The following is a 27,142-nucleotide window of genomic DNA, read 5'->3' as shown; positions in this document are numbered from 1 at the left end:
TGATTAACCTCTCATCCCTGTGAGTCTCTCCCTTCAGTACTGTTTTATTTTATTTCAGCTACAATTGCTTTCATCCTTTATCAGCGTGGCTGTAGGAATTTGTGAACTAGCTACTATTCCCGTTGAAGAATGAAATTCACGTGAATAAAACAGTTCTGACCCTCTGAGGCCTATGATAAAAACTCACTTTCACACTTCCCAAGAGATTTTTCTTTCCCCTTTCGCTGCTCAAATAGTAAGTATCAGAAGGAAAAGAAATGGCATAACCTGGATGTTGAGAGAAGTTAAAACCTTTCCTAAATGTACTGCGAGTTTCAGATAATCTATTTCTCTGTTTCCTTCTAATTCCAATTCCTTTGCTCTAATTGCATGGATAAAAGAACCTCTCTCAACATAGATCAAGTGCTGTATTAGGGAGGACTATGATGTTACAAGAAAATTAAGGCATCAAGGATCGTTTTTCCAAATTATTTGCTTCATCGTGGGAAGATGATGATTTGACTAAAACTGAGAAAATCTGCAGACCAGCCACTTGGTCATGTAGTCAAACTGATCAACAGTATACAGAATTATCACTCAACTAGAGTGGTCCCCAAAGTAAGTCTACATATGGCACAGGTGCTATGCTTCATGATTACACACACACTTCTGTGCCTTACTCTCCTTTTCTTCTTTTCATTGTTTGCTACTTCACAGCAGCAAAGGATCAGTGGAGCTGCCATGATGCAGAATGGAAAGTTTTTTTACATGCACATTTCCTTTCCATAACTGGCATCTCCATGAATCTTCCATTCCCTCGTCTCTCAGAGAGGTACAGATTTCTGCATTCTCACTTCTCTGGGTGATTATTTGTTTTATGACTTAGTGTTGTGAATACAAGTCCAAAAATTGCAAACAGTTGAAACCTCCCCTATTTTGCTATGCAAAAGCTTGTTTATTCACACACAAAACTGTCCTGCTGTTCTAAAAATCCCTCAGTTAAATGCCTCAGTAATACACTTGCTGGGGAAAAAATCCTGTCAATCTGAGTCCTAGAACCTAACAGCCTCTGGCTACCAGTTACCAGAGGATGTAAGTACCCAGGAACAGGCCCTTACCAGAAAGCCAACTGTTCCTTGCTTGAGAGGGTTTATCTCAGGAACCAACAGCAGAAGTGTCCTTGCTGGTCTTCAGTGTCATGACAGAATATAAGGGAGAGGGCAGTTTTTTTTCACTAATCAAGTCCCTGACCATTTGGGGCTTTATACATTGAATCAGCACCTTGAATTTGACGTAAGTAGGCAGTGCAGAATGTGGGGCAGTGAGATGGTCACAGTGGCAGCCTCATTTACTAGCAGATTGCTTTTTTCATTGTATACTTCTGCATACAGCAGGAAGGGAGGTCAAGGGTATTGTTATCCCATGTGTGGGCTAACCATATCATGGGGCACAGTATGAGGCGGATAGAAGTCTCTCAGGGAGGGGATAACAGCCCCTCTGGGACAGACGGGTGAGGAGTTGACAAGCAAGGTAGGGGAGTGGATAGAACCTTGAGTCAGTCCCACCAGTGCGCTATTGAGTGCATCTGAGCTGGCACAGAAGGGAAAGCAACAAGTCAGGTATGGGTCTGACACAGTTTACTTCCTTCCTGCAGCAAGAGAGGAGCTAGGGACTAAATTGTGATTTTCTGAGTCACAATCTAGCCTGCAGTCTGTTTCTGAAGCAGAACAGTTATGTGGTGCCTCTTAGCCAGGGCTTTGTGGCAAAGCCAGAGTCTAGCTCTTAGGAGGTAGGCAACAGAAGCAGTAGCATTCCAGGTGGTACAGAAACACCCCTAGAGTGTTTTTCAGAAATCCAGCCTGGAGGTGATGGAGACATGCATGACCATGACCTATACATTTTATAACAATCTAAAAAGTTGTTTGAAAAGACCTATTGTTCTTTTTCAAGTTTTGCAACTAAATAGTAAAGATTTACTAAAAATATGCCGTACCAGGGTATAAATTCAGGAGCCTCTACCATGAAAAATGCATATTGCAGAAAGTAACCTCTTTGTTCTATCCCTTTTTTGTTATATCCACTAGAAATAATGACTGCAGAATCTCTTTCAACAAAAGGTCATTTATGTCAATGGACGAAACACAGAGGATCAGATCGCCTGCAGTAATTGCAAATTAATGCTCTACTGCTAATGCATTAACTACATAATATTGATCTACAATTGAATCATACAGGCTACTGTGAAGTGAGTTTTACTTTAGTATTTTTGTGCTTTTATGGCTTTTCTCACAATACATTTTCTCTTTCCACTGGAATTTTCTATAATTGTCTCCATTTTTAGTTTCCTACAGTGTAATGACTTCTGCAAATGCATGTCTGTTCCTCAAAGGCCTTTCAAACAATCTACCAGACCATCAACATGACATGGTAAAGTACACATGATGCAAGTGACACATAAAAACAGATGGAAAACCTTATTTTTATAAATCAAAACTTTAGGAGAAAGCTCATTTAAAAAGAAAAAAGAAGTTACTTCCATGACACTGCACTCTATAACAACCCTACAGTAAGAGATCAAACCTCAAAATGATGCAGTCAAAAATCAGTGAGAGCTTTGGGTATACACGAAATGCAGGATTGGGCACAGGTGGATAACATAGTTACTTATGTTTATGTTGAAAAGAAATAGGTAGACTGAGATATGCTATGACAAAGCACAGTACTAAGAGATCAGTGGTGGAAGCATTTAAATGCATCCAAGATCTGATTGAAAAGATAAAAAATAAATGTTCTTTCCAACCATTCCTGAAACTACACAAATTGGAAGAGCTATCTGTTGTTTTATATATTTTAACTTCCAGATAATGTGTAAAGCCTTGGGGTTTAGAGATCATGGCCCCTTTAAAACCTTTTCCTGGGGAGGAGAATGTTGGTTGTTCCAGGGGCATGGAGAGAGGGAGAGTGGAAGGGTGTGTGTGTCTGTAGCTCCAGACAAAAGGGCTACAGCAAGTGTAACCCACACACCTGGGTGTGGTGTTCTGTCCCATCTAATGGCACTGAAACCACTGAGAGAGAGAGATAAAATGAGTCTGCTCTACGGCCTTAGTTAACAGCCAGTTGGCTTTTAGCTCATGCTATAGAAGCTCATGCATTAAGCTCCAGAGGTCCCCAGAGGTCCTCCAGAAACTCTCCCGTCAACTTACCTTACCCTTCTCGTCGTGGTTAGAGTACAGGGGTCAACTGTAGAGCGATCTGCTGTTGATTTTGCGGGTCTTCACTAGACCCGCTAAATTGACTGCTGGTGGATTGATCTCAGAGCATTGATCACGGCTGTAGTATAGACATAGCCTGAGTGTAGACACACTGCTCAGAGTCTGTCCTTTCATATGGTGGTACCACTGGGCCTGGGGGCCTCATGTTGAGTGTAACTCTGTTTTACTACTCCCCCACTCTGCCCTCTTGTTGTTTTTTCTCCATTCATCCTTCTGTAAATAAATATTTCCCTTCCCTGTATTCATTGTACTGTCCTGGTGTGCATGTGTGATCACTCTAGGGGACTTGAAACAGGTTTTTCCCTGCTGCATTCCTGAGCACCCCTTTTCTTGGCCAGAGCCTGCCTGAAGAGTAAACTCCATCTTGGCCACATAGGTGCTAAAGTTACAAATAGTTAAATTAATCTGCATCTATTATAAACTTCCTTTATTGTATAAGCAACCTTGAAATTATACATACGAAAATGTTGTGCTCCTCCTCCCAAAAGAGAGGCTAGATCAAATGCACTTCTAAACACTGAAATGACATCAACGATGAAGAGGTGATTGGGCCAAACTTCAATGAGTGCCACTGGACCTGGTGCATGGGGTTGCCACGCAGGGGTACCATTTTCAGAGAGGCTGTTCTCCATGTTGGTGGGGAGCAGAGGCACATAGGTCTGACTGCAGAGAGGCTGGTCCCTGCTGCAGGTGCCAGCATCCAAGGGCTGACCATTCTGAGATGAGCTCCTGACAGCCCACCTTGGCAGGGAGTTGTGGCGCAGGAGAAGCCACTGCCACTGGGGCAGAGGTGCCTGGTTTGCGTGTTCCTGCCCATTCTGGGCTGTGCTGGCAATTCCCTTCTGGGGACCCTAGGTGTGGGGGAAGCAGGGCTGGATGCGGGGTGGAGTTGCAGTTTTGGTTATATCTCATTCCATCTAGATATCAAATATGAACATCAGTGTTGTTCTGATCAGATATTTTTGGCACCATCCTCTGCTGAAGGTTTTATGTTTTTCCCACCCTCTTCTACTTCTTCCCTTAGACAGGGGAAATATCTAAGATCAATATCATTTTGGTTTAAGAGCAGATTACATCCATTTATCTTAAGTCCATTACTCACTGACTTCAGCTAGGCTGAAATAAGCCACTCTTAAACCAAAGTAAGTGTCTACACAAGGTTTTGCATCCATTTATCTAAATCGGTTTTTAAAATTATTTAAATTAAAGCAAGGCAACTTTCTGGTATAAAGAAACCCTAAGAGGGGAAAATAGTCATTGTCTCCGTTGAGGAAATGATGCTGGAAATAGATGAGCCTTGCAATGTTCTCTAAAGGAGGTGTCCAGCCCAGTGTTCTATGGTACAAAGCTCCACACTGAACATGAATCACTTTAATCAGCCAGTACTTAATTAGCATTCAAAAATTAATCTGGGTTTTCTAGGTTCAGCAAGTGATTCTTTAATTAGCCACTCCAGAGACAATACCCATTCCACTCTCTTTGTATTTAGTTACATTTTAGAATTCTCCATTATCTTCAGGGACATGTCTACACACAAGAAACCCCTCCCCACACACACATACACAATCTGTATTAAGGAAAAGTGCATAACTCTACATTTTAGTCTAGGTTCAGTTCTAATTAGCGGCCATAAATGAAATGAATGTGTAGTTCTGAAAACACTCCCTTGTTGATCATACTTTTGTTGTAGACAAATATTGTACTAGAAGTAGCATCATACGATTGTTTTGTGCGTGTGTAAGTGTAAGTGTAAGAGACACAGAACTGAAGTAGCACTGAGACTGTTATCCAGACAAGGTAGCTCCCTGAACCCTTTATTGTAAAAGGAGAGTTTGAAATAACCTAATAGAAGTTTTAAAAAATAATATTATTAATAAAGCAGATAGACAAAACAAGTTACAGGATAACCTTGTGTACTCTTCTGCCTCTTTGATGCTAATACAGAGAATTCAGGATTGGCTGTCAGGGCATGTGAACCTCCTATTGCTACCTCTTCCCCCAAAAGGTTCCAGAGTACACCACTATCTCCCCTTAAATGCAGAACATTTCACCTCACTTACTTGCTTCTGGGGCTACCCGACAAACAGTAGTTTGGGATCCCAGGGGTATTCAATCTGCCCTGATAGCTTTGCGATAGTAACTGTAGCATCAGACCTCCTATTAGAGGTCCCACAAATGCCTAGTACTGCGTGACTCTTCAGGGCTTATGTCAATAACCTCACCAATAAATTTGCCCGGGACTTTCTCTCCACCACAGCAAACCTGGGACTGGCCTTTGCTGTCATTTCAGCTATCCAGTAAGGCCAGCCACACACTGGATCTAATTTTCAGTGCCAAAGGATGTATTGGAAATGAAGGCACCATTGTCATGTTGTAGACCAGGGGTGGGCAAACTATGGCCTGCTCCAGTGCTCTGGCCGAAGCGCTGGGTTGGGGGCCGGACCACGCGGCTCGGCCCTGCTCTAGAGCTCCAGCTGGGGTGCTGGGTTGGGGCCGGACCACGGAGCTTGGCCCTGCTCTGGCCAGGGTGCTGGGTCACCAGCACTCCAGCCGGGGCACTGGGTTGGGGGCCGCACCCCTCGGCTCTTGGAAGCTGTGGCATGGCTCCGCTCCGGCTCCTGCACACTCCCATGGGAGCTGCAGGGGCAGTGCCTGTGGATGGGACAGCATGCAGAGTCGCCTAGCCATACATCCGCATAGGAGCTGGAGAAGGGACATGCCACTGCTTCTGGGAGCCAATTGAGGTAAGTGCCACTCGAAGACTGCACCCCCTGAGCCTTTCCCCACGCCCCAACCCCCTGCCCCAGCCCTGATCCCCCTCCTGCTATCCAAACTCCTCGATCCCAGCCTGGAGCACCCTCCTGCACCCCAAACTTCTCATCCTCAGCCCCACCCCCAGCTGGACACTGCACTCCTTCCCGCACCCCTGCCCCAGCCCTGATCCCCCTCCCACCCTCCGAACCCCTCGGTCCCAGCCTAGAGCACCCTCCTACACCCCAAACTCCTCATCCCCAGCCCCACCCCAGAGCCCACACCCCATCCCACACCCTAACCCCAATTTTGTGAGCATTCACGGCCTACCATACAATTTCTATTTCCCGATGTGGCCCTCGGGCAAAAAGTTTGCCCACCCCTATTGTCGGCTGACTATCACTTCCTCCAAACTAAGTTTCCCCCTTCATTTAGATGCAACGTACACTATGTGTTCCTTCCCCGATTACGTTATCGATCCTGCAGGCTTCCAACGATACATGGCATAGAAGATTTGTCTCCACCCTAACACCATGGGGTTTATGTCCTGGTGAAAGAAACGCTATGACCACCTACTACCCACAACAACTGTCCTCCTCCTCTACATATCACAGTGGTTTTCAGACAGCTGCTCAGTGCAGGCAAAATGCTGAAGTGTCAATGGACCTCCTAGGATCTATACTACCAACACCTCCTGTTAATGAAAAATCTATCACTCAGACTAAAGTATGCCTAGGGCTTAAGAAAACATCAGCCAATGCAACCAACTACTGCAAACTATTTAACATCCCATTCCTTAGCCATGACTGTGATGCCAACAACATGTAAAGGATGCACAGCTCTGCATTTTTCGTCACCCAAAACAAGTGCTTGAGGGACACTGGTGCCTGGATGAAGAATAGCTATTTCAAACTGAATGCAGGTGGGACCAAAAGTAAAGCCATTTGGAATTCCCTTCAGTGCTCAGTAAGACACAGGATGAAAACCCCCTGTTCCAAAGAGCTTATGCTGGCCAAGACAGAAACTGAAAACACAGGATGTACTGGGAAGTACAAATGTATTCACTTCAGTTGCTTAACAAGGGAAAGTGATTTAATTTCAAAACTTTTTTGGTTAGAGAAAAAGATACTATTTCACTCTTAAAAAGCTAGCTTTTCCCAGGTCAGCACCATAGATTATGGGGCATCCATACTCTATCACTGAACATCTTAAGTGAATGGCTCCAAGCAATGAGCATGGAGCCAACAATATGAACATTTGTTCCAATGGATCAATTACGTTAATGTGTCCTTTTTCCTACTTTGAGCTGAAATCTTTAGTTTTAAGATAAATTACAGTTCTGTGATAAATTACTAATTATAATTTTTAAAGGAAAAAAACAACTACCTGGAGAACAGAAGCACCACTGTGGAGAAATTGCATCCCACTCTCAGCTGAATCAATTCCTCCAGTTGCTAAGATGGGAAATCCTGGAAGAGCATGAGCTATAGCAGATACTGCTCGCAGGGCTATGGGCCGAATAGCACTTCCTAAAGAAAATCAAAATACAGTGTTAGCATGTTGGAATACTCAGCACTTAGATACGATGTGTGCATGCCCATCATGGGATGGCAGTGTTGTACTAGACAAACCATTAATATCAAGAACTAATATCGAATTCTAATATCTAAAAATATATTAATTTGTAAATCGACATGTATCAGATTTTGAATAGTATTATTACATGTAAAAGTGTTAGGAACGTGGGTGTAATAACCCTAAAACTGCAGACAGAAACACTTGCATATTTAACTGGATAAAACATAAAACTTGGCTCCAACATTTAAGCATCTGTTTTAAAAGAACAAGGAACAATATAATTAGAAACAGAAAACAATTCCATACAGTAAATTATAGACATACAGCTCTAAATTTCCACATAAGGGATAAGGCTGCTGGTGTGAAAACGGATAGTGTGCAAATAAAGGGAAGATTTTGAATGTGTTTTATGGAATCTGAATCAAACATTTGGTTTAAAACTACCATTCCAAATGCACTTTGACATTTTGGATATTATTTAATACATATCCCCTGTGAATACATTCAGCGATATTGGTACTCCTTTAAGAAGCCAAGCTTTGACCAGATTATTCCCTAAAATTGCATGGTACTATTCACATGAGCAAAGTTATTCACATGCATACATGTTTGTAGGATTGGGGCCTTAATTTTCAAAGTGGTACATGGGGATTTGCCCACTCAATTTCTTGAGCCATTTATGGGAATCATGATAAAACCCTAGTGCACTGCATAGACAATTTACTCCATTTTGTTTAAAGTATATTGATGTTGCATGAGTATTAACACACACATAAGAATACAGCATGTACTAGACAGTAAATAATGCTGGTTGCTCGCACATATTCAACTATTTATATTTTTAGACCATTTGGGATGTATTTAAACTACTATTTTTATATTAAAGTATCCAGTTAATTTAGAATAAAAATACAGTGTATTACAGTGGTGTCTTGCAGTAGTGCAGGGACTGTACATTGCACTGGCAAGCAGTATAGGGAAGAATACTTCACTAACAAGGAGATTGACTAGGGGTCCGTCTAGATTAGAGGGAAAAGGGTGTTTTTTATATTGAGTAGTTAATTTGAGGTAAATAACATGATATGAAACACCCCAAACACTTTATGCAGACCCTATGTAACACTATTACAACTGTATTAGCTGGTCAGGGTGAGCCCCAGAGTCCCCATTTGATCTGCTCTTGGGGCAAAGGACCAATGGAGGCAGTCAGTAATAAAGACCAGTGGGGGAAGAAGAGGAGGGAGGACCAAGGAATTGTAGGAAGATGAAGAAAAAGAAGGAGGGAAAGAAGCATGAGAAGAGCAGGATGTTTCCAGTTCCTCCTCATGCCCTCCTCTGTTTACACCATTGTCCTCATTCCAGAAAGGAACTGCTTTCTCTTTCACCACAGAGAGGTTTGACTGTTGTCTTTTACCCATGTATGTGATTATGTTTCTAAAAGAGAAATTTTGTAGTCTGCTAGATTTGTAGTCTGCTGGATTTTTAATCTGCTAAAGGGATAGTCTTTCGCAGCTTTTAATTTTCAACGGATAACATATTTATTTGTGTAACCGGGGGGAAAGCGGAGGCCCCATAATATTGAACGCAACAGATGCACTCTCCTCTCCCTCTACTATCCCATCTCAAAGTAAAAATCATAACACATGCATACTACAGCCATAGGTAGCTGCCCTGCTGGGGATCTCCAAAGGACCTAAGGTCAATCTAGCAGTTTGCCGTCTAGAGACTTGTCCACCCTTTTTCATGCATCACACTTTTTTATTTTTTTTAAACAATGGTCAGCTGTAGTGTGGCAACTACCACCAGTATGTTGGTATCTGTTCACTATCACAGCGCACCAGGTACGGCAGACAGAGTGAATGAGCAGTACAGCTTTGCACATCAGCACAGGGTCTAGGGCCTGTCAGTTTGTTTTAAACAGGGAAGCTGTAGTTTCCCAGCAGAATTTTTCATTTTCAAAAGGACATTGTTTGCCAATGTAAGTTTTCCAACAGAAAACTGAAAATTTGGTTTGCTTTAACCATTTCAAATCCCCTCTTTCTTCAGCTCAGGTCGCCTCCAGCAAAATGTCACCTCCTAACAAACCACTGATACAGGCAACACTGGGCTTCACAAACAGGCTGTCTGACAAGCATGTCCCATCAACACACGTTACAAAATCAGCATCCAAATGCCTCGATAAATTGTCTCTACTGACATCTGCTCCAGACTCAGCATATGAATTATCTTCTTGAGTTATGCCATCTCCAGCTGCTTCAGCACTGATCCCACCTCATTATTTACCGACCTGACATCTCCTCCCTTTTCCAACAACTGTACTCCGTTTTTTACATCACATCCACACCTGTGTGAGAAGCAGCCTTCACACTGCCTGATAAGTCTGCCTCGTTAATGTGTGTCTTCAAGGTATGCTGGATGTTCTTGAATATCTGGATTATTGATCGAGAATATGAGGTGTTCTGCTCCATGCATAGGTACCATTTTTTGCACTGAAGTTATGCCTTGCTTGATCAACAACATTAGAGAGGTTACAAATGAAATCTTCACCATGAACATTTTTAGAAATATGAATGGACAACTTAACTCAATGTGCAGAAGAGAGTTTTCTGCCAGTACTGGTGTGCTTTAGGGGCAACTGAATGATGGTTCACAAAAGTTGGGAATTTTAATGAAAATCCATAATAGAACCTAAGTAAAGACCACAGCAAAACAGACTCACAAAGAGAGCAGCCTGCTGGCACCAAAATGTCTAGTGAGCACTAATGGTGTGGTAGTTGCAGTCGGTTTAGCTAGATCAATCATAATGAGATTGAAAGATTATCTGTAAAATGAGACAATGGGCACTTACTCTTAGACATAGCACAGCACCATTGTGGAGATGATGGTCAAGTCTTACAGAATGACTAAGCTCAGAATGATGGCATCACGCAAGAAATTTTTCATGCGTTTATGAAGTCATCTAAAATGTCGACCAAAAATATACATTACACAAGCAAAACCATTCAGAAGTGAGCTGATCAAGAAACAAGCTCACAAAATGCTTCAACAACTCAATCTTTCTGAGCAAGACTGAAAATGAACATAGGAAATGCCATACCATTGAGCCATATAGTCCTAAACCCAGTCTCTGACAGTGTCCAAAAACAGATGCTTCAGAGTGGGGTACAAATAACCCAGAAATAGGCTATATATATATTGCCCATGGGGAAAAAAATTTCTAATCCACATCAGTTAAAGGCTGGCTCATCAGTTAAAGGCTGGCTCAAGGCAGGAAAGGTTATTCCCCTTCCATTTTTTAAAATATTGATGTTACTCTGGATGTTCTCATATTTCATATAAATATCCCATCCCTTTTTAAATCATGTCAAACACTTGACATCAATATCTTGTGGCAATGAGTTCCACAGAAGAATTCCACTTTATGTGAAGAAATGTCCTTTTTGTCTGTTTTAATTTGCTGCCTATTTAAATAAATTTCCCCTTGAACAATGGATACCGGGGAGAAAGGAACAAGTGACCATTTGTTAAGTGCTTGCACAATAAAGTAATCAGAAAGGACTTCCTTCAGCTTAACAATATCAGTGGTGTGACTGCAGCAACACAGCAGAGAAGACAGTGACTGAGTTGCAAGCTGTATGGATCTCATTGAATTTATAGGTTGGGGCTTTGATGAGCTAGTGTAATGAATGGATATTTTTCTGGAGCTCAGACTCATTTCCAGTGAGTTACCGGTTGTCTTTCTATCCACTGTGCAAGTTGTTGTTTAAATTTGGTAAATGTTTGGGTACAATTTCAAAGGTACAATATTCATCAATAACTCAGCTAAAAGAACAACAAAATCATGTCAACACTGCTTCTAATGACAGCAATTAAATGGCTCTTATGACACTCAAAGGGCTGATTGACATGTGTGTCATTGTTATTCCAACAATTTTTTCTTAGTATTCTGGAGGGCACAAAAAGAACATACAAGGAGCTGTAAACATTTTCCTTCACACTTTTATCATCTTACTCAAAACACAGGGAAGCCTTCTTGTGTTGCAGAAAAAGTGCCAGGTCTAGAACACAGTGCACCATAATTGACTGACTTGTGGCAGAAAATATACTGTATTTTGAAATACTGAAACACAGAAAAAAAAAGGAATAAAATAAATAAATAAAGAGTGATTTCAATAAATATTTGCAAAAGCAAAATAAATGGGCAGTGATGTTGGCCTAGAGTTTTATTTTTATGTGAATGCCAAGGAAGTTGAAAGGATAACTGGTCCCATTTCATAATGGCCTCTTGATGAGGAAGGAGAGGTAGAGGAGGACTGGAGGAAAGCAAATATAACTCCAGTCTTCCAACAGACTTTATGGAGCAGTTATGACGTAACATGAAGAAAAAGTCTAAATCTAGCGACAGGCAAGAGGAAATACAAACTAACAAAAATTCATCACTAAGGTTTCATAGAGTGGAAAATATCTGGTAAATCAGATGGAATTAAAAAAAAAAAAACTAACTATGGTCCCAATCCAGCAACACGTTTCAGCACTTGGGACTTCAATGACTCCCATGCTTAAAGTTTCGTACATGACAAAGTGATTTGATGTACTGGGGTTTATAATTCCAGTAGGTCAGTGTCAGTAGCTAAGAGACTTGCTAGCACAACACTCCATTGATGGCAACATGAGAGTGGTTATCAAGGGCTGGATGGGGTATGCCATATAGCTTACTGTAAAATAAAGAACTACTAGGTCTGATATGCAAAGCCCATTTATCCAGGCCTCAAACACAGGACCAAGGTTTGAATGTAAGAGAGAGAAACAGATGTATGTGGTGGAGATGAGATTCTACAGCATGTTGAAAACTCCTCTTTTTCAGTATCTCATTAAAATGCAATACAACTGCTATTATTTAAAGCTAAACAATGAAAAAAATCCTAAAATTTTAGAAAAACTATTTATTTTTCTGCTGAATAATTAGGGCTTCTGCTTTGTTTTTCATTTTAAAACACAGTCAACGTTCATGATTAAAATGGAGGGAAGTCACGGAAATGCAGCATAATAAAATATATCAAGTGTCACAGGCATTATTTTGAACATCAAATAATCTCCTCTCCCTATTTCGTGCAAATAACTAGAACTGTGCTGCTATGATAACAGTGAACAGATACCAACATAGTGGTAGCGGTTGCCACACCAGAGATTATATTTGCTTAAAAAAAAATGCTGTTCTTTCCTGGGAGGAGGGAGACTTCGCCTCTGTTGGAGGAATTAAGGTGCTTGTCAAGAGTTTACTGGTCTTGTTCTTGGTGTCAATGGGGCTCCTTTTCATTGTTAGTGTTCAGTCTTGCAAAGTGTTGAGCTCCTTCAGCTCTGAAGTTATGGGCAGCTGAAGGCACTTGGAACTGCCAAAAATTGCTAGGCACCTTGCAGAATCAAGCGTGCCAGGCCAGACCCAATGCACTTTGAGTTCAGTAAAAAGACTCCCATTGATGTCAAGGACTTCCCAAGCAATCTAGTTTCACCTGGAAGCTCTGATAGCTCTCAGTCAAACTGGTTCAGCTGTTCACCATCACATCTACCCACCAATGTGAAAACAAATCCCTCTGTCTCAGAAGTAATAGATATTAGGCTTGATACACCTTTACACTAAGGCCACTTTTCACAACTCTGGCAGCATAAAAGGGCCGTAAAGTACATCCACTTTAACGGCACCTTACACTGCCAGAGCAGCTGTAAAAGGGCCTTAGGATAAACAAGAATCAAGCCCTCCCCCCGTTTAAAAAAAACGGGTCAGTGTGGGAATTCCTAACTCCTGTGAAAATAATGGCAAAGTTACACACAAATACTATATAATTATTTGTATTTTCCCATATATTTATTTTTTCTACGATATTGTTTGAATCTTGAAATTGTATATTTGGCCTTTTAAATTCAGCTATATACACTAACCAAAGAAACAGACAAACAAGAAAACCCCTAATATCGATCAAGCAGTAGCTGGCATAACACTGAAATTAGGTCGTAATTCTTAGTAGTGTTCTTTGTATAGCAATGTAAAATTTAGTTTTAATTTATTTATGTTACAGTAATTACTGTGGATTTTCTTTACAAATGTAAATTCAGATTTGTACTACAGTAGACTAAACTTTACAAAGAAAAAAGAAGCTGATACTAAGTATTCACATTATTTGTAATGAACAACAAATATTTTTGACGATTGTGCTGCTATGAAAAGAAAAACAAAAATCTACCCACCACCTCCCTCTCTCTGCATATATATTCTAGCAAGGTAGTTGACACTGTTATCTTCCCAGAAGCTAAGTTCATAAAACCAGGGAAGGGGGGAAAAAAGAGTGAGAGAGAGAACACATGCGAGAGAGCAAATATCAGAGATCGGGAAAAAAGGTAGAATGGGAATAGATCTGGGAAAGTTCACCATTCAGTTACTGCAAATAATCACTTCCTGTAAATAGTAACAGAATGAGAAAGTTTGAAGATTAGACCAAAACAAATAAAGGATATCTAATCTGATCTAAAGGGAACATTCTGCACATAATTGTATTGTATAATCCTGATATTTAAAAGAAACTTTATATAGATAATCCATATTTTAAATAACTCAGACAAATGTACAAGACAAGACATTTGCATCTAATTCATTATTTGTCATAATTATTCTATATACTCTTTCTCTCTCCCTCCTGTAGGTGGCCACCATAAACTACACTTATCAAATAACTCATTAGCAGGGTTTTCAATACTGTCATATCCAGATAATTAGCAATTTATTTAAATAACCAATTTCTGTGGAAATAATTGCCATGGAATGCCCTGAACCTACTTTTTATGAACTATAATAAAAGTGTTAAAATAATCCCTGACATTTGCAAATGCCATTAGTTCACCTTTCCTTTTGATAGTGCTATGGCATTATGTTTAAACAATTACCCGATAATGCAGCAGTTTAATGGAATAGTGCAGCAAGCACATCCTTCAAAATGGCCAGTGAATACATTTATATGCAGAAGAAAATTCAGTGAACAGACATGTCTGGAGAGAAATATGATATACAGCTAGTATAAAACCCCAGAATGAAAGCTATTAGTACCACATAATGCCCAAAGTACTAGTAAACAGATGATGCACCAAAATGTCATGTTCAAGATGGATGCAGCCTATAGTTTAGGTGTACAATTCAGAATCAGATTTATCAAGGAACCTGGATAACTCTTCTATCAGTGGCACCTATCTCTTCCAGAATCATTTTGGTCCATCACTAATTTATATAATAATAGATATTTGCTAAATTTACTAATAAATTATTTACTGAGTCTAGATCTTGTTAACAAATAACAATTTTTTTGATTTTGCAGTGTAGTCCAGCATATGACATTTTAGTAAATCGCTGGGTTCTCCAAAATAAAGAAGGGCCCCTGAGTATTTCCATTCAAAACTTTTAATTACATGTTCATTTCTCAAAAAGAATCTTGAAGGGAATATTTGCTTTATAGGCCACACCAGAATGGTGCCTACAATATCTTAGATAATTAGCCATCATCTTTAAAGCAAGGACTGACTCTGACTGGTATTTGGTTTTAATTATCATACTTCAATGGTGAATCCCAGTTCCATGAAGTTAATGGCAAAATTCCCATGGACTTCAATGAGGGCAGGATTTTACCCCAAAACTTCAGAACTAGGATTACCATCCTGCCACATTTAGGACGGTGTCTGGGTCACTACAGTCTGCCACTCATTTTTATTCTCAGCTAATGAGATTCTCAGCCAGTTATGTCCTCCAGAGGAGATGGACATGAAGGAGGGTCTACATTTTCTTTGCTAATTGTTTGTCTTTTCCTTTGCCTTGTGTCAAAAGGCTGTCCTTTTCAGGATTTTAATGTTTTTGAGTCCATTCTGTGTATGTCTATGACCACCAATAATTATTTTGCTCCACTTTCTCCCTCAAAACAAAAAATGAAAATGCAGGAAATGTTGGCATCAACTATGATCTAAAACAAAGAGGAAAAAGTGGCCTTTTCAGTTTTCCCCCTTCCTGAATTATTAGTGATGATTATTTATGAACCTTCTGTTGTAAAGTTCATAAAATCACCAGAGTTCTTATTCAATAAATGTTTAGTTGTCATAGGAGATTTCTTTAAATTAATAAATGTTAGATTTGGGGATCAGAGAGAAAAGGAAAATTTTTCTTACCTGTAAATGTTATTTCCCTAGTGGACAAGATCAGTTTCTAACTTGATAGGTTTTTACTTACATCACACTTTAAAAGAGAGGAGGAAACAACAGGGCTGAAGGATTTTGGGGTGCTTACACAAGGCCTCTGGAGGGTGCTCCTAATGTACCCAGCTACGAATGTCACAGTATTTACTATCACGCATACTTACAATCTGGGAAATGTGAGTGACCCAGTGAGAATAAAACTGATTAGAGAAGTCAAGCTCAGGTAAAGGGAAAAAATTTTATCCAGAACAACAGGCAAGTCTTTGGGGGTAGGGATCTTCTTTTACTCTGTCTTTTGCAGCACCTACCAGAATGAGGCCCTGATCCTGATTGTACCTGACTGTAAAATAATACAAATAAAAAAGGCAATCATCACTGAGATAAACTCCCAAAATAGCACTAAGGGAAGGAACATCTGAGGAATACTTTGTTCATCAGAGAAACATCATTCTAGATGCCTTACAAGATAGTCTCCCAAAGGACAGATTGGTTTCTACTTAGATAGGTTCTGTGCCTCACTCACTCAACCAAAGGGCGCAATTACTTCTTTAGAACACAAAGTACACAGACACTACTCATTCTGAAGCCTGAAGCTGCATCTGCAGGTAGCCACCGAGCTGAACACATCTATATATCTACACTTGGAGTGAGGGTGTGATTTCCAGCTTGTGTAGACATCGTGCCACTGATTCCCACCAAGTTAGCATGCTAAAATTAGTAGAGTAGCCAGGGAGTGGTGAGTGGTGGCATGGGCTAACCACCCTGGGTACAAAACGCCTGAGTCCTATGGGTACATACTTGGCAGAGGCAGCCCGTGCCGCCACTGGCTGCTGCCTGTGCTATTGTGGCTATACTACTATGTTTAGTGTGCTAGCTTGATAAGAGCTAGCACAAGCATATCTATGTGAGTTGGGAATCGCACCCCCAGATCTAACTGTAGACAGATTTTTGCTAGTCAAACAGCAGCTTGCAGATTGGCTCTAGGGATGCAATGCCTCTATTTGCCTGGGAGATGGCATTAGATATATCAGAATGGGCTTTAGCTCCCTACTGGACAATGCCTACCCTGGACAATATGGCTTCAGTTCTAAAAACCATTTAAGTGTGTGTGTCTAAATTAATCCCTGTTCAACCAAATATGTCAGCAGATGCTTAACTCTAAGCACACAATGGGTCTTAACCCTGTGTCCAAGAGCTTGGTGGAACAGTGCAGGACTGCTGAACTGGGACCTTTAAGTCCCTAAAATTCATTTTAAAATGATAATGCTGCTGAGAACATCTGTGACAACTCCTTGTGGTGATAACCTTGGTGGTATTCAAAAGGCTTTAGATATACGTTAATCAGCATTTATCTAGGACTGCTCCCAGCTGTTTGGTGAACAAGCTTATAAATACAACAGAAAATGAAAGAAATAAGACCTAAAAAGCTCAGAAAGCTCAAATACAGGGTTTCTTTCCCCACTAATGTACCCAAACATCAGAGTTTTCAGGCTTATCTAGTCTATGGATCTGTCTCATGCAGTTGCTAGTGGTTTAATAATTTGACATGTTAATAAAATAAAACTAAAACAAACACCACCACCAAAAGACTACTGATCTGCTAGGAAGGCAAGAATACAATACTATTGTGGGACAAATGACCCTATTTTAGTTGAATGGATTGTTTGCCAATGCACTAATGTAAAATATGTACACTCAGTAGACAGATATATTTCCATATTCACATATACATAAAACAGAGTGGATGACACGTCCCCTGATAAAACCTGTTACTTCAACACTTCAAGTGAAAAGTGTTAAAATAAATGGCTCATCACATACAAGTGTTAAAATAAATGTTTATTTCAACACTCTGCGTGTCATACCCATGTATTTCAACACTTGCCATTTCTCAAGACTCATGAAACCAGGAATAGGAGAGATATAGATAACACAGGACAATTGAAAAAAGTTTGTGTGGTACATGATGATTGGGATGCTCTTTACAAATTAAAACAGTAAGTGGGAGACACCTTGAAAGTACTGGGAATCTGTTTGCGCTTGTAAGCTGGTAGGCTCTCACCAGCCAAGGAAAGAACTAGTAGAGCCAGGTTTCAGAGCAGCAGCCGTGTTAGTCTGTATCCACAAAAAGAAAAGCAGTACTTGTGGCACCTTAGAGACTAACCAATTTATTTGAGCATAAGCTTTCATGAGCTACAGCTCACTTCATTGGATGCATGCAGTGGAAAATACAGTGGGGAGATTTTATATACACAGAGAACATGAAACAATGGGTGTTACGATACACACTGTAACAAGAGTGATCAGGTAAGGTGAGCTATTACTAGCAGGAAAGAAAAAAAACCTTTTGTAGTGGTAATCAAGGTGGGCCATCTCCAGCAGTTGACAAGAACGTGTGAGGAACCGTGGGGGAGGGGGAAATAAACATAGATTCATAGATATTTAGGCCAGAAGGGACCATTATGATCATCTAGTCTGACCTCCTGCACAATGCAGGCCACAGAATTTCACCCACCACTCCTAAAAAAGACCTCACACCTATATCTGTGCTATTGAAGTCCTCAAATTGTAGTTTGAAGACCTCAAGGAGCAGAGAATCCTCCAGCAAGTGACCCGTGCCCCATGCTACAGAGGAAGGCGAAAAACCTCCAGGGCCTTCCAATCTGCCCTGGAGGAAAATTCCTTCCCGACCCCAAATATGGCGATCAGCTAAACCCTGAGCATATGGGCAAGATTCATCAGCCAGATACTACAGAAAATTCTTTCCCGGTAACTTGGATCTTACCCCATCTAAAAACCCATCACAGGCCATTGGGCCTATTTACCATGAATATTTAATTACCAAAACCATGTTATCCCATCATACCATCTCCTCCATAAACTTATCGAGTTTAATCTTAAAGCAAGATAGATCTTTTGCCCCCACTACTTCCCTCGGAAGGCTATTCCAAAACTTCACTCCTCTGATGGTTAGAAACCTTCGTCTAATTTCTAATCTAAATTTCCTAGTGGCCAGTTTATATCCATTTGTTCTTGTGTCCACATTGGTACTGAGTTTAAATAATTCCTCTCCCTCTCTGGTATTTATCCCTCTGATATATTTATAGAGAGCAATCATATCTCCCCTCAACCTTCTTTTAGTTAGACTAAACAAGCCAAGCTCCCTGAGTCTCCTTTCATAAGACAAGTTTTCCATTCCTCGTATCATCCTAGTAGCCCTTCTCTGTACCTGTTCCAGTTTGAATTCATCCTTCTTAAACATGGGAGACCAGAACTGCACACAGTATTCCAGGTGAGGTCTCACCAGTGCCTTATATAACGGTACTAAAACCTCCTTATCCCTACTGGAAATACCTCTCCTGATGCATCCCAAGACGACATTAGCTTTTTTCACAGCCATATCACATTGGCAGCTCATAGTCATCCTATGATCAACCAATACTCCAAGGTCCTTTTCCTCCTCCGTTACTTCTAGTTGATGCGTCCCTAGCTTATAACTAAAATTCTTGTTATTAAACATGGGGAAATAGTTTTACTTTGTGTAATGACACATCCACTCCCAGTCTTTATTCAAGCCTAATTTAATGGTGTCCAGTTTGCAAATGAATTCCAATTCAGCAGTTTCTCATTGGAGTCTGTTTCTGAAATTTTTTTGTTGAAGTATTGCCACTTTTAGGTCTGAAGTCAAGTGACCAGAGAAACTGAAGTGTTCTCCGACTGGTTTTTGAATGTTATAATTCTTGACGTCTGATTTGTGTCCATTTATTCTTATGCGTAGAGACTGTCCGGTTTGGCTAATGTACATGGCAGAGGGGCATTGCTGGCACATGATGGCATATATCACATTGATAGATGTGCAGGTGAACGAACCTGTGATAGTGTGGCTGATGTGATTAGGCCCTATGATGGTGTCCCCTGAATAGATATGCGGACACAGTTGGCAACAGGCTTTGTTGCAAGGACAGGTTCCTAGGTTAGTGGTTTTGTTGTGTGGTGTGTGGTTACTGGTGAGTATTTGCTTCAGGTTGGGAGGCTGTCTGTAAGCAAGGACTGGCCTGTCTCCCAAGATCTGTGAGAGTGATGGGTCATCCTTCAGGATAGGTTGTAGATCCTTGATGATACGTTGGAGAGGTTTTAGTTGGGGGCTGAAGGTGATGGCTAGTGGCGTTCTGTTATTTTCTTTGTTGGGCCTGTCCTGTAGTAGGTAACTTCTGGGTACCCTTCTGGCTCTGTCAATATGTTTCTTCACTTCAGCAGGTGGGTACTGTAGTTGTAAGAAAGCTTGATAGAGATCTTGTAGGTGTTTGTCTCTGTCTGAGGTGGTTGGCGCAAATGCGGTTGTATCGTAGAGCTTGGCTGTAGACAATGGATTGTATGGTGTGGTCTGGATGAAAGCTGGAGGCATGTAGGTAAGCATAGCAGTCAGTAGGTTTCTGGTATAGGGGTGGTGTTTATGTGACCATTCTTATTAGCACCGTAGTGTCCAGGAAGTGGATCTCTTGTGTGGACTGGTCCAGGCTGAGGTTGATGGTGGGATGGAAATTTTTGAAATCCGGGTGGAATTCCTCAAGGGCTTCTTTTCCATGGGTCCAGATGATGAAGATGTCATCAGTGTAGTGCAAGTAGAGTAGGGGCATTAGGGGACAAGAGCTGAGGAAGAGTTCTTCTAAGTCAGCCATAAAAATGTTGGCATATTGTGGGGCCATGTGGGTACCCATAGCAGTGCCGCTGATTTGAAGGTATACATTGTCCCCAAATGTGAAATAGTTATGGGTGAGGACAAAGTCACAAAGTTTAGCCACCAGGTTTGCCGTGACATTATTGGGGATACTGTTCCTGATGGCTTTTAGTCCATCTTTGTGTGGAATGTTGGTGCAGAGGGCTTCTACATCCATAGTGGCTAGGATGGTGTTTTCAGGAAGATCACTGATGGATTGTAGTTTTCTCAGGAAGTCAGTGGTGTCTTGAAGATAGCTGGGAGTGCTGGTAGCATAGGGCCTGAGGAGGGAGTCTACATAGACAGGCAATCCTGCTGTCAGGGTGCCAATGCCTGAGATGATGGGGCATCCATGATTTCCAGGTTTATGGATCTTGGGTAGCAGATAGAATACCCCTGGTCGGGGTTCTATTTCCCCATGTTTATTGCTCCCCCACCATTCCTCACACGTTCTTGTCAACTGTTGGAAATGGCCCATCTTGATTATCACTACAAAAGGTTCCCTCCCCCCCCACTCTCCTGCTGGTAATAGCTCAACTTAACTGATCACTCTTGTTATAGTGTGTATGGTAACACCCATTGTTTCATGTTCTCTGTGTATATAAATCTCCCCACTGTATTTTCCACGTTATGCATCCGATGAAGTGAGCTGTAGCTCATGAAAGCTTATGCTCAAATAAATTTGTTAGTCTCTAAGGTGCTACAAGTACTCCTTTCCTTCCTTGGGGAGATGGGAAGGAATTTTTTCCTGCAGCGCCAGACTAGCCAAGGTGAGATGGGGTTTTTGCTGTCCTCACAGCAGGTTGGGAGCTTAGTTGGGGTAAACATGAAGTGGGAGTTAGGCTATGATGTCACAACTCATTATGTAAGTGAGAGGGAGATGTCCAGTGCAGGTACGCTGCAGGGAAGAGATATGGTGATCAGATAAAATGGACTGGTAAAGGAGTTATGGGAGGTATTCTTTAAAGGAGTGGAAATAGGGGAGGGGATGTTTTGGGGTTCCTATGACTGGTATGGCAGCAGGGTTGGCCTTGTATCCCTTCCCTTTACAGCCACCCTTGACCCTCATTTGAGAGGTGGGAATGGCAGAGTCCCAGGAGTGGATTGGCTGGTGACCAGGACAGTTAAAGAGGGAAGGCTGACAGCAGCATCTCCTACTACTGGTATATGTAAATGATTATGAAATTACCTGCACGCGTTTATCTGCTGGGTACTCCCAAGCATTTAGGAACCCATTTGTGGCCAAATTAAATCACACCTCTTGTCTCCAGTTGTTCTTCCACCACAGCTGGACAATGGAAGTGCAGCAAGCCCCCACTTTTGCATAGTGTCTTTTGACAACAATCTGTGTTAACAGCGCAGGCAGGATGCAGCAACTAGATAGCAAGAAAATATTCAAAAACCTCAGTGAGTCATCTCAGGGTAATATGTTTTGATAGCTTGTAAACCTGTACAACTGAGGTACAGGCCTTTGGAAACCTCTAACAATCAAGGGGAGAAGGCTGCACAGATTCTAGCAAGAGGGATGTGGCCTTAGGAGGGCAAAGAACTCATTTTGTGGACTTTTGGTTACTTGGGAGGGAAGAGCTATTTATTGGTTTGGCTGGAGGGCTAACCTAAATTAAGCTACCCAAAGCAAGGAGAGACTCTGGCAGCAACACAGCTAGACAATGAGGAGGAGGAGGACTGGTGTTGATCAGTGGCTGCCCCTGAGGAATGAAAGATGACACCCTGCTTCAGCAACCTACAAACAAATTCACTATCTCAAACCAAGACACTGCACAGTTACAGACTCTCTCTATATATACATCTCTCTCTCAGTACATATAGTATAAAGTTATCTTCCACCAGTGTCACCTTTGGCAGATAAAATACTATAATCATTTTATAGCGGAATGGTGTACAATGCAATGGAAGTTCTTCACTGGAAAAAATACTATGTTTTCACTCTTTTACTTTCCTCAGCAGTGATTAGTTCCAGAAAGATGAGGTATCATCATTCCTCTGAAGGCATTGTAGGATATAAGATTGGTCCTCAGAAGTTGGCAACATATAATAAATGTGCTTTATTCCTAAACATCAATCAGTTTCAAGAATGGCAGTTGCTTGCAGAATGGTAATAATAGAAATATTCAGCGAATAACTACCACGGGCATTAAAACACTGGTTGACAGATGTGAAGTGTTCTTGTATAATTATGGTTTCATAACTAGATACATCAGTTCCTAAATATTTAGTTCCTTATATTTCTGTATTTTTGTAATGAAATTTACATGACAGCATTAAGTTGTTTTTTTTTTAAACTAAACCAAGAGACAGCTGATACCTCTGCCTTTAATTAAACTTGGGTATTATATGTAAGGATGGCAATTTCCCAGAACGACTTGTTTCTCTAAAGTGATAAGAGTACAACAGATAGCCTAAATCAATTAAAAAAAAGAAACATGTTGAAAGACTCCTGCCATTATTTTAGCTGAGAGTGTTTAGTTAGCAGAAGGGTATTGGGTAATACCCTAATGGAATAGTAGCATGTCGGAGCTACATAATCTAATAGAGAGACAAGGTAGGTGAGGTAATATATTTTATTGGTCAGTAGTGTAAAAGAACCTTAGTCTTCATTTTTTCTGAACTATAAAAGCTCTCGATATGTAACACAGGATAATAAATATTGTAAGTTTATATTTACATCAGTCCCATTTATGACCAACCTTCAGAACAATGGTCAGCATGACACTACTGACTTCAAGATGGAACCTTATATTGTATTTTGATTCTGGCTTTTGCATGCTTTTGCATTAATGACCGTTATAACAGGATTAATAGACATAAGGACTCAATTGTTCAATTTATTCAGAAGCAGCACTAAGGGTATGTCTACACTACTCGCCAGACTGGCGGGCAGCAGTCTAGTCTGGATGCGACAAATCGACCCCTGAGTGCTCTCCTGTCAACTCTTGTACTCCACTGCCATGAGAGGAGCAGGTGGAGTCAACGGGGGAGCAGCAGCAGTTGACTCACCGTGGTGAAGACACCATGGTAACTTGATCTAAGTACGTCTAAGTTGCGTAACTTAGATTGATCCCCCGCAGCCCAGTGGAGACCAGGGTTAAGGGATACAGGGAAATACCAGTGTACTGGTCCACCTGATTATTTTAATAGTTATCCAATGAAGGCATCTCAAAGGATGAGTAAGGAACTTAATTTTCATATATATTTAGTCTCCTGACCTCCATTTAAAAAAACCTGACAAAATACAAAACAGCCTCTAAGAGTGCTCAGTGAATGTCTTCTTTGAAACACTGTTCACTGATCAGAACTGAGCGGAATTAACTCAAATCCATGGGCCCACTAAGAAAACACCCATTTGATTTGAAAATAGACTTTAGAATATTTCTCATGGCTACTCTAATAAGACCAGCAATATTTGCTGTTTACATAAAACCTTTTGATAGCAGACAATATCAAAACATTTTACAAAGGTACTAGAATCTCATATTACAGAAGAAAAGGAGTACTAGTGGCACCTTAGAGACTAACAAATTTATTTGAGCATAAGCTTTCGTGAGCTACAGCTCACTTCATCGGATTCATGAAAACTGGTTTTCCACTGAATGCATCCAATGAAGTGAGCTGTAGCTCACGAAAGCTTATGCTCAGATAAATTGGTTAGTCTCTAAGGTGCCACAAGTACTGCTTTTCTTTTTGCGAATACAGACTAACACGGCTGCTACTCTGAAACCTGATATTACAGAAGAGGAGACTGAGGTGCAGAGGGGAAGAGTTGGGTGCATATAGCCCAGATCTCCCTTGCTCTTGCCAAGAAATCACACTGCCGTCTCCCCCAAAGGGGCCAGTTTTTAATTAACAGTAAAATAAATAATACTTGTTACTGTGGAAAGCAGTAAATCCATGCAGGATGCTAAACTGCTGCCAAAGCAGTGCAGTTAACAACCCATTCACCCACCAGATACCAGCCATATATTTTTTTTTCCATTTCTTTAGGTGACTTCATTTATCCCCTTAATATGCCCAGCACTAACGATGGACTGAACTACAAAAGCTGGATGTAGATTTTGAGCCCCCAAAAGCTCAGTTATGCTTGGATCTAGGATTTTGATTCAGCCCATAATAAAGATACATAGAAAAATCTCTGAACCTGGGTTTGGATTGTAACCTTTCTGCTCCCAAATCTGTGAATGTTCTTTGATCTGATGGTTCAATTCAGGAGTCAAATGCAACTCTACTTTGTGGTACTTGTTGCTATTTTGTATTCAATGTGCATTAAGAACACAGCAATCCTCTTCACATGCCAGCAGGACATTCCTTGTGAGCTAGCTCAGGTGACTGCTGTTACGAAGTAAATTACACACTAAGGGTCCGAACCTGCAAACTGATCCTCATGGATGGATGCTTATGTCCACTCGGAACCCACTGAAGTCAGTGGGCTCCACACAAATATAGGAGTCTTCCTATTCATGGCAACTTGAAGAATCGGAGCATTACTGTGCTCACTCATGGACACTTTCCATTTCTTTCTTTCAGTCAATCTAAAAGGAAAGACCTTCATACTGAAAGCACTTCTTTGTTTTAGCCTAAGAAAAATATCTTTGGACAAAAGCAAAAGTTGTTTCCTTTTTCTTGTTGGACATGCAGTATTGAGAAGGAATTCTGAATATTATTACTAAAGAAACTTTTATAACAGACAACATTTTTATGAACTATCATTGATAAATTTTGTATGGAATGTTCATTGAGGAAAACTCACAAAAACATAAATGTTTAATGCGAAATTCTAACACATCTGTCCAGCATGGTAAAGCCAGCATTTAAATCCAACACACCACAGAGCCTAGACAAATGCATTTTTGGAATCAAAACAAATACTGGTAATTTAAGAAAATACTATGAAACACACACAAAGGCTGTACAATACCATATGTTGCACAATACATCTAGTAATCAATTTAGTTTATCCACCAAATTTCTGAGGAGCCCAAAGAGGCTTAAATTCTTTACTCAGAAATTTAACAAGTAAACAGTAAGCTTTATAAACAGGATGTATTTACAATTAGAAAAAAATAACAATTTGTGGTATTTTTAGCTACATAATCTTCTTAATTATATCCTGTAATGAATTTATGTCTAAGCTTAGCTTTTGACCCCTGCCTTTCAGGGACTGATAGTTTGGGATGTGGTTGTTATAATAGTACAAAAGATTATTAATATCTATAAGCCCTTTTACTTTTAATAGTTACTTTTTACATTGGGAAGTTTGAAATCATGCATGTTTTATGGCACCATTTGCCATTTCACACACTGTATGATAGTAAAGATGTTATCTACCTTAAGTATACAAGCAGCCTTGGAAGTATTTTATTCTCAAATCAAATTAATTCATAGTTACAGCATTTAAGATACATTGGAAATCCCTAATTCAAGTGGACAGTATCACCTATAAAACCAAAATAAATGTAGTAGGATAACAGTTTTCAGACTTGGGTTACGGTGTCAATGCAGAGACTTGAGCTCCGTTAATTCAGCAAGCTTGATCTTGCTTGCCAGAGCATGCCTGTCAATATTTAGCTCCCAGGGAGCATGTCACGAGTTTTTACGAAAACTAGCTTAAATACAAAATACTACAGCAGCTGCTGTGATCCTTTTTCTAACACTGAGATTAAACTGCTGAAATTTGTTTTGAGCTTTTTAAACCAGGAAACGTGTTTTCCATACACCTACTGTAACAAGAATATGAGAAATAGCATTAAGGGATTGCAAATGCAGTTATTAGGGTTTATTAAAATATAGAAAAATACTAGATATTTTACATGAACCTATTGCAGGATATTTTTACATCAGGCATGTCAATTCCACTTTGACTTTTTTCTCTCTGATATGAGATTAGAAAACAGGCAAAGTTAGAATCAGTTGCTTTGATGCCTTTGGAAAAAGTCTGTAATGCAGATGAGTCACATAAGCCCCCCAAATTTTCTAAAATGATCAAGCTTCATGCCTATCAGCCTGTGAGGAGACCTGCATGCCAAAGCTCTCTTTGCCAATACATCAGGCTTTCAGCATGTCACTTTTTCCTTTAGGACTCCTGCCTGTAAGGCTCCCCAAACACCAAGAAAATGTCACCAATCACCGTTGGGGCAGTTGGGAGCAGACTTGGAGGATCTGCCAGGAGCAAAGGTGTCCCAGTGGGGAGGGTGGCACCCAGGAGCAGCTCAGCAATGCAGAGGGTGAAAGCAGTGTGAAAGCACTAGTGCTTCCACGCCTTCCCCACCTGACAGACCTCTTGTGGTTTGTCAGAGAGGAGTCCCACTGATATGACCCACTGAGGACTTCCAGAGATTTTCACAAGCTTCTCAGGGAGATGGGGGAGAAGATAAGGGGGAAGACACTCCCTGATGACCTTCTTAGACACTTAAAACTACTAGCACATCAATAAGTATGCTGCTGCACAGCATACTCTCAGAGGTGCAAAGCAGCAGCCTAGACTAACCAGCAGTGAACACGGTCTCTTCGTATTCCCACTTTCAAAATCACCTCTTCGGTAGGATTTCAGGAAACCATTTAGTTTAATAGAGAAAGCAACTATGCAGATTCCACATCTTTCCCC

The 27,142-nt window shown here is 40.7% G+C and overlaps 1 protein-coding gene across 2 annotated transcripts in view; it reads right to left on the bottom strand.

Annotated features, from left to right (window-relative positions):
• The window catches only part of DPYD (dihydropyrimidine dehydrogenase), a 543,036-nt gene that overhangs the window by 66,664 nt on the left and 449,230 nt on the right, over positions 1-27,142 (bottom strand). For both annotated transcript variants that reach the window (XM_073356960.1, XM_073356961.1), the window contains one exon: positions 7,389-7,531. In XM_073356960.1, the coding sequence (XP_073213061.1) occupies positions 7,389-7,531 (143 nt within the window). The remainder of the gene's footprint in view (positions 1-7,388; positions 7,532-27,142) is intronic.

This window comes from Lepidochelys kempii, chromosome 8 (genome assembly GCF_965140265.1).
Source record: "Lepidochelys kempii isolate rLepKem1 chromosome 8, rLepKem1.hap2, whole genome shotgun sequence".
NCBI classification, from domain to species: Eukaryota; Metazoa; Chordata; order Testudines; family Cheloniidae; genus Lepidochelys; species Lepidochelys kempii.
The sequence above is the reverse complement of the archived record's forward strand: the minus strand, read 5'-3'. Positions and strand labels throughout refer to the sequence as shown.